Below are 18,637 nucleotides of genomic sequence, written 5' to 3' on the forward strand. Positions count from 1 at the left end.
CAGGCCCGGGCGTGTGGCACCCTGGAGAGCAGAACAGGCAGCCTGAGGAAAGGCTGCCGGCCCGGGGGAAGGGCAGCGCCGACGGCTGGCGGCCGCCTCAGCCCGGCGCCGAGCACAGCTGGGGCGGCCCGGCCCGGCCCGGCCCGGCCCCGCCAGGCCGGGAGCCGCCGCTGTGGGCAGCGGAGCTGCCCCAGGCCCGCGGCCGGGCTGGGCGTCGGAGAGCGGCGGAGCCGCCGCCTGGCTGAGGGCTGCTGGCGAGAGGCGACCGCGGCCCGGCCCGCCGTCCCCGGCACACAGGTGCGTCGCGGGGCTGCTGGCGGGCGGCCGGGGCCGGCGGCGGGAGGGGGCGGCCGGGGCCATGAGGCGCCGTGGCGCGGCGCAGCGGCAGGTTCCGTGGTCTGTTCGTGACCGAGGTGAAGGAGGAGCCGTCGGCCAAGCGGGAGCGCCAGGTGGCCGGGGCGGCACGGGGGCGGGGCCGGGGGCAGGCGGGGCCGCAGTCCCCGCGGCGGGGCCGTGGCCGTGGCCGTGGCCGTGGCCGTGGCCGGTCCCCGTGCCCGGGGGAGTCGCTGGGCCGCGGGGAGGGGGACAGCCGAGAGGTTTCGGTGCAGCTCTTGAGCGCAGTGCGCGGTCGAGGTGTCCCTAGGGCTCCCCCCTGAAATGCGGGCCAGAAAGGTCGTTTGGGTGCCGTTTTGGCTCTGTCCCAGGCTTTTCCTGCCAGGTGCATCCAGGTGCTCACCCTGGCGGTGTGTTTGCTTTTGCTCAGTGTGGGCAACAGTCGTGGCGAGGAAGGAGGCCGCTCCAAGGTGGTCGTGCTGGCGGCCTGTGGAAAAGCATCCTGAAAACTCAGCTTGTCTCTCTCTCTCTCTCTCTCTCTCTCTCTCTGGGTTTTTGGTTTTGGTTTGGTTTTGTCTTTTTTTGTGATCGAAGGCGTATCAGGCTTCTGACAGAAGAATTCATTTGAGGCTGGATATAGGTGTGGAATACTTGCCAAGGGGCAAGTAATGGAGGCCAATCAAAGTTTGTTGTCCCCGAGATGTCGGGACAGATTGGGGTGGCATTCACCTGTCCAGCTGTAGCCCTCCCCCAACTCGCGTTTCCCGGTTTTAGTAGCAGCACCTACTGCTGTCTGTTGGCTGCCCAGAGAACTGGAATGCGTCTGGGTGACTTTCTCCCGCTGGTGTTTGACTTCTGGGTGGAAGAGCGGGAAGGATTGCCAAACCATCAGCAACTGAATTGTTGGGCTCTCAGTGCCAACACCATCTTGATAATGGTGGTGGAAGGGTACCTCCCCGTGCTGGTTTTGTCTGGGATAGAGTTAATCGTCTCCATAGTGGGTGCTATGGGGCTGTGCTGCTTTGGATTTGTGCTGAAAACGGTGTTGCTAACACAGGGACGCTTTTGTTACTGCTGAGCAGCGCTCCCACAGCGTCAAGGCCTTTGCTGCTTCTCACCCCACCCCACCAGCGAGTAGGCTGGGGGTGCCCAAGAAGCTGGGAGGGGACACGGGCGGGACAGCTGTCCCCAGCTGAGCGAAGGGGTGTTCCGCACCGTAGGACGTCGTGCTCAGCAATAAAAAGCTGGGGACAGAAGGAGGAAGGGGGGAGGTTTGGAGTGATGGCGTTTGTCTTCCCAGGTCAGGCGTGATGGAGCCCTGCTTTCCTGGAGGTGGCAGACAGGCGTACAGTGCAATTCCTGCTGAAAAGGTGGACGGAGCCTGCTGTTGCGTGACTACCTATAAGGGTAATGAGGAAGACCCACATGCAGATTTCTCATGCTGACTAGAAGCCCTGTTTTACTTGCTTTTCACTTTTATGAAGTGAAGTCCGCGCCACACGGACACGTCCTTTAAATACGTGCAGGGACGGGGACTCCACCACTTCCCTGGGCAGCCCGTTCCAGGGCTCGACAACCCTTTTGGGGAGGAAGTTTTTCCTCATACGCAATCTAAACCTCCCCTGGCGCAGCTTGAGGCCGTTTCCTCTCGTCCTGTCACGTGTTACCTGGGAGAAGAGCCCGACCCCCACCTGGCTCCAACCTCCTTGCAGGTAGTTGTGGAGAGGGGTAAGGTCTCCCCTCAGCCTCCTTCTCTCCAGGCAGCAACCCCGTTCCAAACAACCCCCCTTCCCTCAGCCGCAGCAGGGCACAGCCCAGCACAGCCTGCGCCTGCTCAGGCTACCTGTGCTGTGGATAATGTAGGTAAAATAGATAATGTAGATAAAATAGAATACCTCTTTATTTGTATTAGGTACATTTATCGTACACTTACGAACATACAAACACTAGTTTTAAACACAAATGCCCATTTTTACCAGTTTCAAAATGCTACAGCGTCCTTCCTACATCTTAGTTTTGGAATATGCAATTTTATCATCTTCCGATCTCCAGTTGATAAAGCTAAACTGAAATAAGGACATTTTCTTGTCAATTGACGCGCCGGCTTCATCTCCTGTCTACATATCGTTCTCCTTTTCTGTTCACTTCCGTGCCTTCCTGGCTCTGCTGCCAAAACAGATGTACAGACCGTTGTGTGCATAATTTAGTAGAGTGAAACTATATGCTCTTTCAGAAACATCTTAAGAAGTAAGCTTTCAAGACGAGACACAAGACAGAGGTTCTCATCTCTGCTTTCAAGACAGCTGTAAAATGTCTTAGTGGTCCTTAGGGTATCTTGTGAATGTTTGGTAGCCTGGGTCCTTTTCTGAATTGGGACCTGGGCTGATCATCGTTCAGCTATGGCAGGTGCTTCACGAGGAATCCACCAGAGAGACGCAGAGATCACACTCACATGGTCCCTGCTGTGCTTTGGCCAGTGCTACAAGCCAAAACCCGCTTCTTGCAGCTCCTCGCTTTACAGGCGGGAGCATGGTTTGCTTTCCTATCAGTAGTACTGTGACAAATTAGGAATCATGGGTTAGTTAGGCAAAATGACACGTCTGCAAACAAATGGAACTATTAACTGCCCTTTCAGACTGCTCAGCGTTGCTTAGAATCTTGCGGGTTTTGGTTGGGGAAGTTTTAAGGGCAAGTTTACGTTTTCTAGGTGGGCAGAGACGTGTCCCTCTGACTGAAAAGACTGAGTTGTAAAAATTTCTGTCAGACAGTTACCTGAATGGTTGTTTTAAACCTGGAGAACGTTTTTGCACGTGGATTTCTTTTCCTCCAAGTTGGTGCACTGTAAGATCCTGAAGTATGTTTGTCTACAGGAAAAGCATATACATTGTCTCTTAATTTCAGCTACAATTTCCGGAGAGACTCTCTGAGCCTGACATGGGAATTAAATATTACATGAGCTGAAGTGTCAAGGAATGCATCAGGTGAATCATAGCTCATCATCTGAAATACAAGCTAGTGTTAAATACAGACTTTCTCTCTGGTACTTCAAAGATCGTTGGTAATCTTGTGGAGTGTCCGTCGCGCTCCCAGGATCTTCCAAATGAGGCGATTCTGCCACGGACATCCTTGACTTGAACCAAGTGAACGTTCCCGTGTTGAAAATCTTCCCACAGGCATCAGTTGCTTTTAGATTAAACAAACCCATACTGCAGTCTGCTTTTTTGTCTCTGCTTGTGAAAGCAGCAGAGTGTGCTGCCTAATGACTAACCACCTTCTGTAAATTTTGGTTCAAAGTCATTATAATTAATAGTCTGGTTTTCTGTTCATTCCAGCTTAATTCCGTAAATTCAAACTATTAGTTTAACTAATAATAATCCTAAAACTTTCAGTTTATACACAACATGTGAACTATTACCATAGTTTTCCATCTGGGTCCCAAATCTCCTATTTGTGTTGAGCCGATTCTTTTGTTCGGAGCATTTCCCGCCATATGGCTCAGGTCCTGCTGAAAAGAAAGGTAGCGAAAACGTAACGGTCGTTCTGATGACAAAAATGCTGATCACCTATTTTTTTTTTTTTTTAAGCAATCTATCCTTTTTCAGCCTGGCAATTTGATAAGATGTGTTCTTCAGAACGAAAAAACCCACAACTCTTTGTGCCCGAGATGAAGCAGTGATGTTGGGATTCATTTCACTTAGTTTTATGCATCTGCAAGTAGGGGTTACTCTGCCTGAAGGAGGTTCCTTTTATTGGAAATTAAGGCAGGGAGGCACCTCAGGATGGAGACTGAATCCAGTTTAAGAGAGGTGACTGAAACTGGCAAGATGAAATCGCTTTCTTAACTGCTGATTACTTAAATGCTTTACTACTAAATTTCTTGCTGAAGTTCTGCAATCTACTTGTGCAAATTATGCTGGACCAAATTTACTCTTGCCCCTATTTAGGCATCAGCAACTTAATATTCACCTGCAGGGACAAAACCGAAAGCAGCACAACACAGACAGGTAAATTTGAGGCATTGGAAGAATCCTGTGTAAGCAGGAACCCACCTGTCGATCCATTGAACTTTGGTTCCTGGGTGACGGTACGGTAGACTACATATGCTGATCTTCGAGGTCCTGAAGAATCGAAATAAGTCTTTCTTCCAGTGTCTCTCACGTAAGGCATGGAAGGAGCAGTTTCTTCATCCTTACTTTGACCCCTGTGTTGGTAACTTGGTTTTACTTTGGGCTCTGAAGTGTGAATTCCTAAAAGTGAAAAAAGAAACAAAAATGTTGTGCTGTTACTCCAAATTTGTCCTACTGCAGGAGACTGGAGGCTGGAAGACAAGGTTAAAAAAATGTTCTTTGTGGATAGTCCAATCCAGATCGGGATTGTCCGTATTTGCCACTAAGAACAGAAATCAGCTAGGTGGTGCTAAATCACCGAGCGGTTTAGTAAATAAAAGTGAATAAGCCAAGGGTTTTCTCAAAATACCTTTGCCTGTTCCTGTAGTAGGTGAATTTCTTGGCTTCTCAGAAATCCGTTTCTCTTCCTTTGCTTCTTTACCGTGATGGTTCTTTACCAGCTCAGTCTGGTTTGTTTCTGAGGGATTAAAATAGCACATATTGACTTTTTAAAAAAGCTCGCAAAATTTTCTGATCCAAAAATGCGGTGGTGTTTTGAAAACCTAATCTCCCACTTCGTACACAGGTCTTCTTGGGTGGAACATGGTTTTACATGTTAATTATTCTAAAAGTATCATTCCTCAAAAGGAAAGCAAAAGTGTCTATATTTCCTCTAGCAGAGGAAATCTTGAAAGCGAACTCACAGACTGACTATAAACACAAAGGCCGGATACGTCCTTTCTCTACACTGCCTAGGTGGTGTGTGGACCTCTGGAACCTCCATGGTTGAGCCCGTGGAGACCAATGCCCTCCGAAGGAGACCACCTGGCTGAACCATGAATGGCTTCTTCTGTCTGGAGCATCTAGGTACATCCTGGATGTGGGCAGTTCGTGAACAGAACAAAACACTACCCATGAGGAGGCTAAAATTGTAATAGCATTGGTTGCGTAGGCAAGCCCACTTCCAACTACAAACAGAACTTTACAGGGAAGGCTGCAGCATAAAGTAGCCCCAGCGCTCTCCAGCTGGCCCCTGCGACTCCGCAGGAAGAGGCGGCTTTGCCTGTTCTTCCTTTGCTCCTGCGCTTTTGGTCAATAAGCTCTTTTGGTTCCTCTCAGATCAGGCCAGAATGCAGCAGAAACTCTGTACTTCTGCTTCAGTTTAGGGGGTAGTTTAAAGCCAAAAGCATCACAAATCCATCCCAATCAAAACTCCAGGGAAATCCTAGTTGTAGAAAAATACCATGCAAAGCAAGCTCATTCTTTCGCCCACTGCTGGGAGGAAAAAAGTTGAACGCTTCTTGAGAGGAAACTGAAATGCTACTGCAAAACTGTTTCTACCACTTTCCGTATCGAGAGAAAAAACGAGAAGTTAAAGGTGGACTATTTTGAGCGTTATTAAATACTTTCAAAAGAATAAATCACATAAAAGATTCTGCAGAAACCAGGGATCAGAATATTCGTGCACATCTGCGTGTCTTTGGATTCATCCCTCTGAGATGGGTAGCGAAAGGAATTCTTGCTATCAAGGTGGCTAAATGATTGTTCATGAATATTCTATCTGACTAATTGTAAAGCTTCATAAAGCTTTCCGTTTCTCTCTGTGGATACTGCTGCAATCTACTTGTGCAAATTATGCTGGACCAAATTTACGCTTGCCCCTATTTAGGCATCAGCAACTTAATATTCACCTGCAGGGACAAAACCGAAAGCAGCACAACACAGACAGGTAAATTTGAGGCATTGGAAGAATCCTGTGTAAGCAGGAACCCACCTGTCGATCCATTGAACTTTGGTTCCTGGGTGACGGTACGGTAGACTACATATGCTGATCTTTGAGGTCCTGAAGAATCGAAATAAGTCTTTCTTCCAGTTTCCCTCACGTAAGGCATAGAAAGAGCAGTTTCTTCATCCTTACTTTGACCCCTGTGTTGGTAACTTGGTTTTACTTTGGGCTCTGAAGTGTGAATTCCTAAAAGTGAAAAAGCAAACAAAAATGTTGTGCTGTTACTCCAAATTTGTCCTACTGCAGGAGACTGGAGGCTGGAAGACAAGGTTAAAAAAATGTTCTTTGTGGATAGTCCAATCCAGATCGGGATTGTCCGTATTTGCCACTAAGAACAGAAATCAGCTAGGTGGTGCTAAATCACCGAGCAGTTGAGTAAATAAAAGTGAATAAGCCAAGGGTTTTCTCAAAATACCTTTGCCTGTTCCTGTAGTAGGTGAATTTCTTGGCTTCTCAGAAATCCATTTCTCTTCCTTTGCTTCTTTACCGTGATGGTTCTTTACCAGCTCAGTCTGGTTTGTTTCTGAGGGATTAAAATAGCACATATTTACTGTTTTATAAAAGCTCGCAAAATTTTCTGATCCAAAAATGCGGTGGTGTTTTGAAAACCTAATCTCCCACTTCATACACAGGTCTTCTTGGGTGGAACATGGTTTTACGTGTTAATTATTCTAAAAGTATCATTCCTCAAAAGGAAAGTGGCTGTATTCCTTCTAGCAGAGTTCGTGGTCACAAAATCTTGAAAGCAACCTCCAAAACTGACTGATAAACACAAAGACCAAGGCTACTTTGAACTTGTACAGTTGCTGTGAGCAGGTCTGGCTCCAAAGGCTTCTCATTATGAATTAGAAAATCTTCATGAATACTGTATTTAGGGTTTACAGTTTAAAAGTACAAACGTTTGCTTGGAATCCACATACACATTCGTAATTCCTGAGAATGAAAAGTTGCGTGCAATGTATGCGTGCGTTCACAGGGGGAAGAAGTAAGTCCTTCTGGGAAGTCAAAGTGTAGCATCGAAATGGGAACGCAATGCAAAGGGACTCGGAGGCACAGGGTGACAGACACCTTGTGAGCTCGGAGTGTGTGTCGTTACAAGAGAACTCAGTTAGCAACAGAACAGGAACCGTGATATGGTCCAGTCTACCGGTGCTTGTTTCTCATCCCTTGCACATGAGGTATGCTTTGCCTCTGTCTCAGTTGTATCAGTTCAGCTGTGTGTTGCCCTGCAAGCTGAACAACTAAAATGAGGTGGCATAAAAAATAACTTCAATTTATAAAAGGATTATTTTAATCCTCAGGCACTTCAGTGATACAGTTTAGAGCATGGGCCTGCAAATAGTTTTAACAGCTGAACTGGCATGGCTGACGTAGTGACAAACAGCCTTGCAGAAATGCCATTGAATGGCTGGAGATTCAACCTTCCTATAGCAGCTTTACCTCCGATGTCAGCACACCTAGTAGCTAAGGCTGTTCTACTCTATGCATGTCCTTTTTATAACTCCACAGAACCATTTATTTTCTATGCAATAGTTTCTCCCTATAGCAGTAATTTAAAAAGTGGCAAACATTGTCCAAGCAGATGAAAAGTACTTGCCTTTCTGCACGTCTCGCTCGGTAGCTTCCAAGGGTAATGGCTCATTTTCCCGAGGTGAAGACACAGTTGTGGTTGATTGGTGTTCGTGAGGGTACTGAATCCTGTAATACTCTCCTAAACATACCCCAAGAGGGAAAAAAAAACCCCAGAGTTTCCTATATTGGCAGCATTGCCATTTAGGAAAGAGTGACCAATGTCATATTTACCAGATTTGTAGCATATGTCCTTTATTGCTCTTTCCTCTTCAACATCTGCAGCAGTCTTAGGCACCCAATTGGAAACATCTGTAGGAAGTATTTTTAAAAGATTACTAGAGAGTTGTACAAAGACGTTCAACAATTCTTAATAATCAAATACCTGAATGAATTTCATTTTGGTCACGATTTGTTTTTTTTTGCTGGCTGCGACCTCTGCTTCTGGACAGAAAAATGATTCCTTAACAGCAGGTATTTCCAAGTGCAACGTGCTGATGACAAAAATGCTGATCACCTATTTTTTTTTTTTAAGCAATCTATCCTTTTTCAGCCTGGCAATTTGATAAGATGTGTTCTTCAGAACGAAAAAACCCACAACTCTTTGTGCCCGAGATGAAGCAGTGATGTTGGGATTCATTTCACTTAGTTTTATGCATCTGCAAGTAGGGGTTACTCTGCCTGAAGGAGGTTCCTTTTATTGGAAATTAAGGCAGGGAGGCACCTCAGGATGGAGACTGAATCCAGTTTAAGAGAGGTGACTGAAACTGGCAAGATGAAATCGCTTTCTTAACTGCTGATTACTTAAATGCTTTACTACTAAATTTCTTGCTGAAGTTCTGCAATCTACTTGTGCAAATTATGCTGGACCAAATTTACTCTTGCCCCTATTTAGGCATCAGCAACTTAATATTCACCTGCAGGGACAAAACCGAAAGCAGCACAACACAGACAGGTAAATTTGAGGCATTGGAAGAATCCTGTGTAAGCAGGAACCCACCTGTCGATCCATTGAACTTTGGTTCCTGGGTGACGGTACGGTAGACTACATATGCTGATCTTTGAGGTTCTGAAGAATCGAAATAAGTCTTTCTTCCAGTTTCCCTCACGTAAGGCATAGAAAGAGCAGTTTCTTCATCCTTACTTTGACCCCTGTGTTGGTAACTTGGTTTTACTTTGGGCTCTGAAGTGTGAATTCCTAAAAGTGAAAAAGCAAACAAAAATGTTGTGCTGTTACTCCAAATTTGTCCTACTGCAGGAGACTGGAGGCTGGAAGACAAGGTTAAAAAAATGTTCTTTGTGGATAGTCCAATCCAGATCGGGATTGTCCGTATTTGCCACTAAGAACAGAAATCAGCTAGGTGGTGCTAAATCACCGAGCAGTTGAGTAAATAAAAGTGAATAAGCCAAGGGTTTTCTCAAAATACCTTTGCCTGTTCCTGTAGTAGGTGAATTTCTTGGCTTCTCAGAAATCCATTTCTCTTCCTTTGCTTCTTTACCGTGATGGTTCTTTACCAGCTCAGTCTGGTTTGTTTCTGAGGGATTAAAATAGCACATATTTACTGTTTTATAAAAGCTCGCAAAATTTTCTGATCCAAAAATGCGGTGGTGTTTTGAAAACCTAATCTCCCACTTCATACACAGGTCTTCTTGGGTGGAACATGGTTTTACGTGTTAATTATTCTAAAAGTATCATTCCTCAAAAGGAAAGTGGCTGTATTCCTTCTAGCAGAGTTCGTGGTCACAAAATCTTGAAAGCAACCTCCAAAACTGACTGATAAACACAAAGACCAAGGCTACTTTGAACTTGTACAGTTGCTGTGAGCAGGTCTGGCTCCAAAGGCTTCTCATTATGAATTAGAAAATCTTCATGAATACTGTATTTAGGGTTTACAGTTTAAAAGTACAAACGTTTGCTTGGAATCCACATACACATTCGTAATTCCTGAGAATGAAAAGTTGCGTGCAATGTATGCGTGCGTTCACAGGGGGAAGAAGTAAGTCCTTCTGGGAAGTCAAAGTGTAGCATCGAAATGGGAACGCAATGCAAAGGGACTCGGAGGCACAGGGTGACAGACACCTTGTGAGCTCGGAGTGTGTGTCGTTACAAGAGAACTCAGTTAGCAACAGAACAGGAACCGTGATATGGTCCAGTCTACCGGTGCTTGTTTCTCATCCCTTGCACATGAGGTATGCTTTGCCTCTGTCTCAGTTGTATCAGTTCAGCTGTGTGTTGCCCTGCAAGCTGAACAACTAAAATGAGGTGGCATAAAAAATAGCTTCAATTTATAAAAGGATTATTTTAATCCTCAGGCACTTCAGTGATACAGTTTAGAGCATGGGCCTGCAAATAGTTTTAACAGCTGAACTGGCATGGCTGACGTAGTGACAAACAGCCTTGCAGAAATGCCATTGAATGGCTGGAGATTCAACCTTCCTATAGCAGCTTTACCTCCGATGTCAGCACACCTAGTAGCTAAGGCTGTTCTACTCTATGCATGTCCTTTTTATAACTCCACAGAACCATTTATTTTCTATGCAATAGTTTCTCCCTATAGCAGTAATTTAAAAAGTGGCAAACATTGTCCAAGCAGATGAAAAGTACTTGCCTTTCTGCACGTCTCGCTCGGTAGCTTCCAAGGGTAATGGCTCATTTTCCCGAGGTGAAGACACAGTTGTGGTTGATTGGTGTTCGTGAGGGTACTGAATCCTGTAATACTCTCCTAAACATACCCCAAGAGGGAAAAAAAAACCCCAGAGTTTCCTATATTGGCAGCATTGCCATTTAGGAAAGAGTGACCAATGTCATATTTACCAGATTTGTAGCATATGTCCTTTATTGCTCTTTCCTCTTCAACATCTGCAGCAGTCTTAGGCACCCAATTGGAAACATCTGTAGGAAGTATTTTTAAAAGATTACTAGAGAGTTGTACAAAGACGTTCAACAATTCTTAATAATCAAATACCTGAATGAATTTCATTTTGGTCACGATTTGTTTTTTTTTTGCTGGCTGCGACCTCTGCTTCTGGACAGAAAAATGATTCCTTAACAGCAGGTATTTCCAAGTGCAACGTGCTGATGACAAAAATGCTGATCACCTATTTTTTTTTTTTTAAGCAATCTATCCTTTTTCAGCCTGGCAATTTGATAAGATGTGTTCTTCAGAACGAAAAAACCCACAACTCTTTGTGCCCGAGATGAAGCAGTGATGTTGGGATTCATTTCACTTAGTTTTATGCATCTGCAAGTAGGGGTTACTCTGCCTGAAGGAGGTTCCTTTTATTGGAAATTAAGGCAGGGAGGCACCTCAGGATGGAGACTGAATCCAGTTTAAGAGAGGTGACTGAAACTGGCAAGATGAAATCGCTTTCTTAACTGCTGATTACTTAAATGCTTTACTACTAAATTTCTTGCTGAAGTTCTGCAATCTACTTGTGCAAATTATGCTGGACCAAATTTACTCTTGCCCCTATTTAGGCATCAGCAACTTAATATTCACCTGCAGGGACAAAACCGAAAGCAGCACAACACAGACAGGTAAATTTGAGGCATTGGAAGAATCCTGTGTAAGCAGGAACCCACCTGTCGATCCATTGAACTTTGGTTCCTGGGTGACGGTACGGTAGACTACATATGCTGATCTTTGAGGTTCTGAAGAATCGAAATAAGTCTTTCTTCCAGTTTCCCTCACGTAAGGCATAGAAAGAGCAGTTTCTTCATCCTTACTTTGACCCCTGTGTTGGTAACTTGGTTTTACTTTGGGCTCTGAAGTGTGAATTCCTAAAAGTGAAAAAGCAAACAAAAATGTTGTGCTGTTACTCCAAATTTGTCCTACTGCAGGAGACTGGAGGCTGGAAGACAAGGTTAAAAAAATGTTCTTTGTGGATAGTCCAATCCAGATCGGGATTGTCCGTATTTGCCACTAAGAACAGAAATCAGCTAGGTGGTGCTAAATCACCGAGCAGTTGAGTAAATAAAAGTGAATAAGCCAAGGGTTTTCTCAAAATACCTTTGCCTGTTCCTGTAGTAGGTGAATTTCTTGGCTTCTCAGAAATCCATTTCTCTTCCTTTGCTTCTTTACCGTGATGGTTCTTTACCAGCTCAGTCTGGTTTGTTTCTGAGGGATTAAAATAGCACATATTTACTGTTTTATAAAAGCTCGCAAAATTTTCTGATCCAAAAATGCGGTGGTGTTTTGAAAACCTAATCTCCCACTTCATACACAGGTCTTCTTGGGTGGAACATGGTTTTACGTGTTAATTATTCTAAAAGTATCATTCCTCAAAAGGAAAGTGGCTGTATTCCTTCTAGCAGAGTTCGTGGTCACAAAATCTTGAAAGCAACCTCCAAAACTGACTGATAAACACAAAGACCAAGGCTACTTTGAACTTGTACAGTTGCTGTGAGCAGGTCTGGCTCCAAAGGCTTCTCATTATGAATTAGAAAATCTTCATGAATACTGTATTTAGGGTTTACAGTTTAAAAGTACAAACGTTTGCTTGGAATCCACATACACATTCGTAATTCCTGAGAATGAAAAGTTGCGTGCAATGTATGTGTGCGTTCACAGGGGGAAGAAGTAAGTCCTTCTGGGAAGTCAAAGTGTAGCATCGAAATGGGAACGCAATGCAAAGGGACTCGGAGGCACAGGGTGACAGACACCTTGTGAGCTCGGAGTGTGTGTCGTTACAAGAGAACTCAGTTAGCAACAGAACAGGAACCGTGATATGGTCCAGTCTACCGGTGCTTGTTTCTCATCCCTTGCACATGAGGTATGCTTTGCCTCTGTCTCAGTTGTATCAGTTCAGCTGTGTGTTGCCCTGCAAGCTGAACAACTAAAATGAGGTGGCATAAAAAATAGCTTCAATTTATAAAAGGATTATTTTAATCCTCAGGCACTTCAGTGATACAGTTTAGAGCATGGGCCTGCAAATAGTTTTAACAGCTGAACTGGCATGGCTGACGTAGTGACAAACAGCCTTGCAGAAATGCCATTGAATGGCTGGAGATTCAACCTTCCTATAGCAGCTTTACCTCCGATGTCAGCACACCTAGTAGCTAAGGCTGTTCTACTCTATGCATGTCCTTTTTATAACTCCACAGAACCATTTATTTTCTATGCAATAGTTTCTCCCTATAGCAGTAATTTAAAAAGTGGCAAACATTGTCCAAGCAGATGAAAAGTACTTGCCTTTCTGCACGTCTCGCTCGGTAGCTTCCAAGGGTAATGGCTCATTTTCCCGAGGTGAAGACACAGTTGTGGTTGATTGGTGTTCGTGAGGGTACTGAATCCTGTAATACTCTCCTAAACATACCCCAAGAGGGAAAAAAAACCCCAGAGTTTCCTATATTGGCAGCATTGCCATTTAGGAAAGAGTGACCAATGTCATATTTACCAGATTTGTAGCATATGTCCTTTATTGCTCTTTCCTCTTCAACATCTGCAGCAGTCTTAGGCACCCAATTGGAAACATCTGTAGGAAGTATTTTTAAAAGATTACTAGAGAGTTGTACAAAGACGTTCAACAATTCTTAATAATCAAATACCTGAATGAATTTCATTTTGGTCACGATTTGTTTTTTTTTGCTGGCTGCGACCTCTGCTTCTGGACAGAAAAATGATTCCTTAACAGCAGGTATTTCCAAGTGCAACGTGCTGATGACAAAAATGCTGATCACCTATTTTTTTTTTTAAGCAATCTATCCTTTTTCAGCCTGGCAATTTGATAAGATGTGTTCTTCAGAACGAAAAAACCCACAACTCTTTGTGCCCGAGATGAAGCAGTGATGTTGGGATTCATTTCACTTAGTTTTATGCATCTGCAAGTAGGGGTTACTCTGCCTGAAGGAGGTTCCTTTTATTGGAAATTAAGGCAGGGAGGCACCTCAGGATGGAGACTGAATCCAGTTTAAGAGAGGTGACTGAAACTGGCAAGATGAAATCGCTTTCTTAACTGCTGATTACTTAAATGCTTTACTACTAAATTTCTTGCTGAAGTTCTGCAATCTACTTGTGCAAATTATGCTGGACCAAATTTACTCTTGCCCCTATTTAGGCATCAGCAACTTAATATTCACCTGCAGGGACAAAACCGAAAGCAGCACAACACAGACAGGTAAATTTGAGGCATTGGAAGAATCCTGTGTAAGCAGGAACCCACCTGTCGATCCATTGAACTTTGGTTCCTGGGTGACGGTACGGTAGACTACATATGCTGATCTTTGAGGTTCTGAAGAATCGAAATAAGTCTTTCTTCCAGTTTCCCTCACGTAAGGCATAGAAAGAGCAGTTTCTTCATCCTTACTTTGACCCCTGTGTTGGTAACTTGGTTTTACTTTGGGCTCTGAAGTGTGAATTCCTAAAAGTGAAAAAGCAAACAAAAATGTTGTGCTGTTACTCCAAATTTGTCCTACTGCAGGAGACTGGAGGCTGGAAGACAAGGTTAAAAAAATGTTCTTTGTGGATAGTCCAATCCAGATCGGGATTGTCCGTATTTGCCACTAAGAACAGAAATCAGCTAGGTGGTGCTAAATCACCGAGCAGTTGAGTAAATAAAAGTGAATAAGCCAAGGGTTTTCTCAAAATACCTTTGCCTGTTCCTGTAGTAGGTGAATTTCTTGGCTTCTCAGAAATCCATTTCTCTTCCTTTGCTTCTTTACCGTGATGGTTCTTTACCAGCTCAGTCTGGTTTGTTTCTGAGGGATTAAAATAGCACATATTTACTGTTTTATAAAAGCTCGCAAAATTTTCTGATCCAAAAATGCGGTGGTGTTTTGAAAACCTAATCTCCCACTTCATACACAGGTCTTCTTGGGTGGAACATGGTTTTACGTGTTAATTATTCTAAAAGTATCATTCCTCAAAAGGAAAGTGGCTGTATTCCTTCTAGCAGAGTTCGTGGTCACAAAATCTTGAAAGCAACCTCCAAAACTGACTGATAAACACAAAGACCAAGGCTACTTTGAACTTGTACAGTTGCTGTGAGCAGGTCTGGCTCCAAAGGCTTCTCATTATGAATTAGAAAATCTTCATGAATACTGTATTTAGGGTTTACAGTTTAAAAGTACAAACGTTTGCTTGAATCCACATACACATTCGTAATTCCTGAGAATGAAAAGTTGCGTGCAATGTATGTGTGCGTTCACAGGGGGAAGAAGTAAGTCCTTCTGGGAAGTCAAAGTGTAGCATCGAAATGGGAACGCAGTGCAAAGGGACTCGGAGGCACAGGGTGACAGACACCTTGTGAGCTCGGAGTGTGTGTCGTTACAAGAGAACTCAGTTAGCAACAGAACAGGAACCGTGATATGGTCCAGTCTACCGGTGCTTGTTTCTCATCCCTTGCACATGAGGTATGCTTTGCCTCTGTCTCAGTTGTATCAGTTCAGCTGTGTGTTGCCCTGCAAGCTGAACAACTAAAATGAGGTGGCATAAAAAATAGCTTCAATTTATAAAAGGATTATTTTAATCCTCAGGCACTTCAGTGATACAGTTTAGAGCATGGGCCTGCAAATAGTTTTAACAGCTGAACTGGCATGGCTGACGTAGTGACAAACAGCCTTGCAGAAATGCCATTGAATGGCTGGAGATTCAACCTTCCTATAGCAGCTTTACCTCCGATGTCAGCACACCTAGTAGCTAAGGCTGTTCTACTCTATGCATGTCCTTTTTATAACTCCACAGAACCATTTATTTTCTATGCAATAGTTTCTCCCTATAGCAGTAATTTAAAAAGTGGCAAACATTGTCCAAGCAGATGAAAAGTACTTGCCTTTCTGCACGTCTCGCTCGGTAGCTTCCAAGGGTAATGGCTCATTTTCCCGAGGTGAAGACACAGTTGTGGTTGATTGGTGTTCGTGAGGGTACTGAATCCTGTAATACTCTCCTAAACATACCCCAAGAGGGAAAAAAAAACCCCAGAGTTTCCTATATTGGCAGCATTGCCATTTAGGAAAGAGTGACCAATGTCATATTTACCAGATTTGTAGCATATGTCCTTTATTGCTCTTTCCTCTTCAACATCTGCAGCAGTCTTAGGCACCCAATTGGAAACATCTGTAGGAAGTATTTTTAAAAGATTACTAGAGAGTTGTACAAAGACGTTCAACAATTCTTAATAATCAAATACCTGAATGAATTTCATTTTGGTCACGATTTGTTTTTTTCTGCTGACTGTGACCGAAACATCTTCAGTCCTCATTTTCAAAATAATCCTGCCTTTACACTCAAAAGGAAATCTTGCGATTAACCATGTGACCAGGGAGTGGTTGTCACAAAACCCCTGCCCAAAGTTACTGTCCTGCAACGTCTGCCGGCAGAGCTGGTGAAGTGAGTGCTCCTTACCTGTCTCAGTGAAGGCTAACTAAGATTAGCCAAGCCCTGCTGTTTCTAGTTTTGAGATGAATGTGGCTTCCTCAGACTGAAACCGAGTTGGGAAGCACTAACAGGCAGCCCTGCCAGCCAACCTGAAGGGCAGGGGGAAAGTGAAAAGCAGCTTGGGGCTGCCTGAGAACTAGCAGAGTAATTTGCGGAGTGCACGCATGAGAGTAGGTCGTTCCCTCACTTTCACTCTGCGGGAATGTGCAATTGCTTCCTTCCCTGTGAATCTCTCATCTCTAAGTGACATACCTTCACTAGTTTAACTACATTTAAAAAAAAAAAAAAAAGTATTTGTACACGTACACAGGCAGTTAAACCAGCGCAGAGTGTTGTATGGATTCTCTTTGCTAGATTTAAGGATAACTTTCTGTAATAAAACGAGACTGCCTAGAGAGTTTTGGAAATCAGTGGAACAAATTACTTAAGCTGAAGTCACACCACTATCGTTCCTAAACAATCCTGTGAGTTCGCCTTCAGTGACCAGTGTGTACAGCCCCTGTTCAAAAGCTTGTTTGCAGAAGAGGAGTGCCTCCTCAACTCGTAATTTCGTCCCTGAATTTTGAGCAATTTTGGAATCGAAACCCATGCTACTGCCTTGTAAAAGAAAGAAAAAAACTCTTTACGAGTCTCTTCATCCTGCTCCGTATCGTCCTCTTCATCCTCTTCGTCGTTGAGGTTTATGATCAGTGGAGGGTGAATTGGTCTTAAAATAGTCTCTTGAGTTCTGAGTGGTTCTTGACGATGGGCTGGATGCAGAATCCCTTCTTGGACACCCTGTTGTAATGGGGCATCTGCAGAAAAGAACGTGATCTTGATTTTGTTTGGAGGGAACTAGATATCGAATCCAAGCTCAGACCAGCAGGTGTAGTTTTGAAATCCTTATCATACTGAAGGACTCGTTACATAGACAGATTGTGCCTTTTAGGCAAAATACTTTAATTTAAAATAATAATAATTTACACTTAATTAGAAGAAAATCAGAAAAGACAGTCTTTTCCTCAGGCATTTCTATCTCCCCATAATGTCTGCAGCAAAACGGTTTCAGCACTGGGATAGCATTTTCTGAGCGCCAGGAAATGCAAGGGACTGAAAATAAACATGGTGAAAAATGGTGGGTCCATTTGTATTGTTGAAGCCGACCAATTTGCAGCTATAGATACAACCCGGATTCTGTGCATTCTATCAGAAGTATTGAAGCGGGCTATGTTTTGCAGTTTGAAAGCGAGAAGGTGAAGCACGGGCATTTTCTTTTATTCCAGGTGTTGTTAGTTGTGTGCATCTCTTGCTTGCCTACGAGCAGCATGCGTATCATCTTAAACCCATTTCAGTACCACTCCTGCAGATGGGATTTGTTGTATCTCATGCAAGAGAAAGTAAGGTGCAACACTTTAGCTTGATAGAGCCTTTTTCAGTGTCCCGACTAGGATATTATTAGCTCTGCGGAGTGTAAGCCCAATCAAACTTAAATGAGTTTAACAAGATTTTGAAGTATTAAGCGGAATAAATGCAGTGTTGGTATTGGCAATGTTATTGTGGAGCACGCGGACTTTGAATTTGAATCCATGTAACGTGTTGTGCTCTATCAACAGATACTGCTACTAGTGGAAGGAGGATCCATAGCATGACAGCTCAAAACCCCCATATGGCCCCCCTATTCAAATGCCAGGGCAATTCCTTTCTGTGCCTTGAACTTGCTGGGAGAGCAGACCGTACCTGAGTGATTTGCCATGGTACAGTTCTCGACCTTAATAGATATTACGGGAGCGCTGGAAGGACGATTTTGTGTATTTACTTACGCTAAGGAACAAATTGTTGAGAAAGTATTGTTACTCACTGTTGCTAGGTGGCAAAAAAAGTCCATTTATATGACGAGGTTTGCTATGATGGAATGCGCAGCTGATCCTCATGCAGCCTATGGGTTGTGTTTCCCAGTAACAGCGGATGTTGCTGTACTTCTGCTGCAGGAGAAAACGGTTTTCAGATCTTGTAAAAAGAAGCAGAAAAAGGACCAAATGGATGAATAGGTGGTGCCCTGCTGTGCAGATTTTGTGGAACCACATTCTGATATTTTAGAACGTTTAAAGTTATCTTAAGCTCCAGATAACTCTAAAGTTGCCCCGAGTGAGCTCAGACAAATAGGAACTCGGGTTTATAGCCTGGCTATGACCTACATCCCAGCGGAGAGCTGCAAATGCCAGGTTGCCGGTTACTTTTTAACGCGTTTCTGTGTAATTTTTTAAAGGAAGACAAAGTCACACGTGAAAATATTGGAATATCACCCGGTTCCAGACATTAACAGCTGGGGCTAGGAGCAGCACCTCCAAAACACGCCGCTCTTGGACTGTAGTCAGTACCACTGGACCATCTGCCGAGACACGCTGGGGTCTGGAGCCGAGGTATCAACTTCTACCTTTACATAATAAACCTCCCTTTCAAGACGGATATATCAGGAAAATGAAGGCTAC

General features: G+C 44.1%; 1 protein-coding gene across 1 annotated transcript; it reads right to left on the reverse strand.

Moving 5' to 3' along the window:
* Positions 1–2,271: 2,271 nt before the first annotated feature.
* Positions 2,272–18,601, reverse strand: LOC148054579 (uncharacterized). Its single transcript, XM_087766005.1, has 18 exons — positions 18,007–18,601; positions 16,796–16,963; positions 14,597–14,605; positions 13,192–13,269; positions 12,987–13,100; positions 11,805–11,912; positions 11,378–11,575; positions 10,404–10,517; positions 9,222–9,329; positions 8,795–8,992; positions 7,823–7,936; positions 6,641–6,748; positions 6,214–6,411; positions 4,810–4,917; positions 4,383–4,580; positions 3,749–3,838; positions 3,106–3,197; positions 2,272–2,499 (listed from the first exon to the last, which is right to left on the reverse strand). Exons 1-18 carry the CDS (start codon positions 18,230–18,232, stop codon positions 2,440–2,442), a joined length of 2,289 nt encoding a protein of 762 aa, XP_087622131.1. The 5' UTR covers positions 18,233–18,601; the 3' UTR covers positions 2,272–2,439.
* Between the last annotated feature and the right edge of the window lie 36 nt (positions 18,602–18,637).

This window comes from Nipponia nippon, unplaced genomic scaffold (assembly GCF_047370975.1).
Source record: "Nipponia nippon isolate SJK-2023a ecotype South Korea unplaced genomic scaffold, ASM4737097v1 scaffold_3, whole genome shotgun sequence".
NCBI classification, from domain to species: domain Eukaryota; kingdom Metazoa; phylum Chordata; class Aves; order Pelecaniformes; family Threskiornithidae; genus Nipponia; species Nipponia nippon.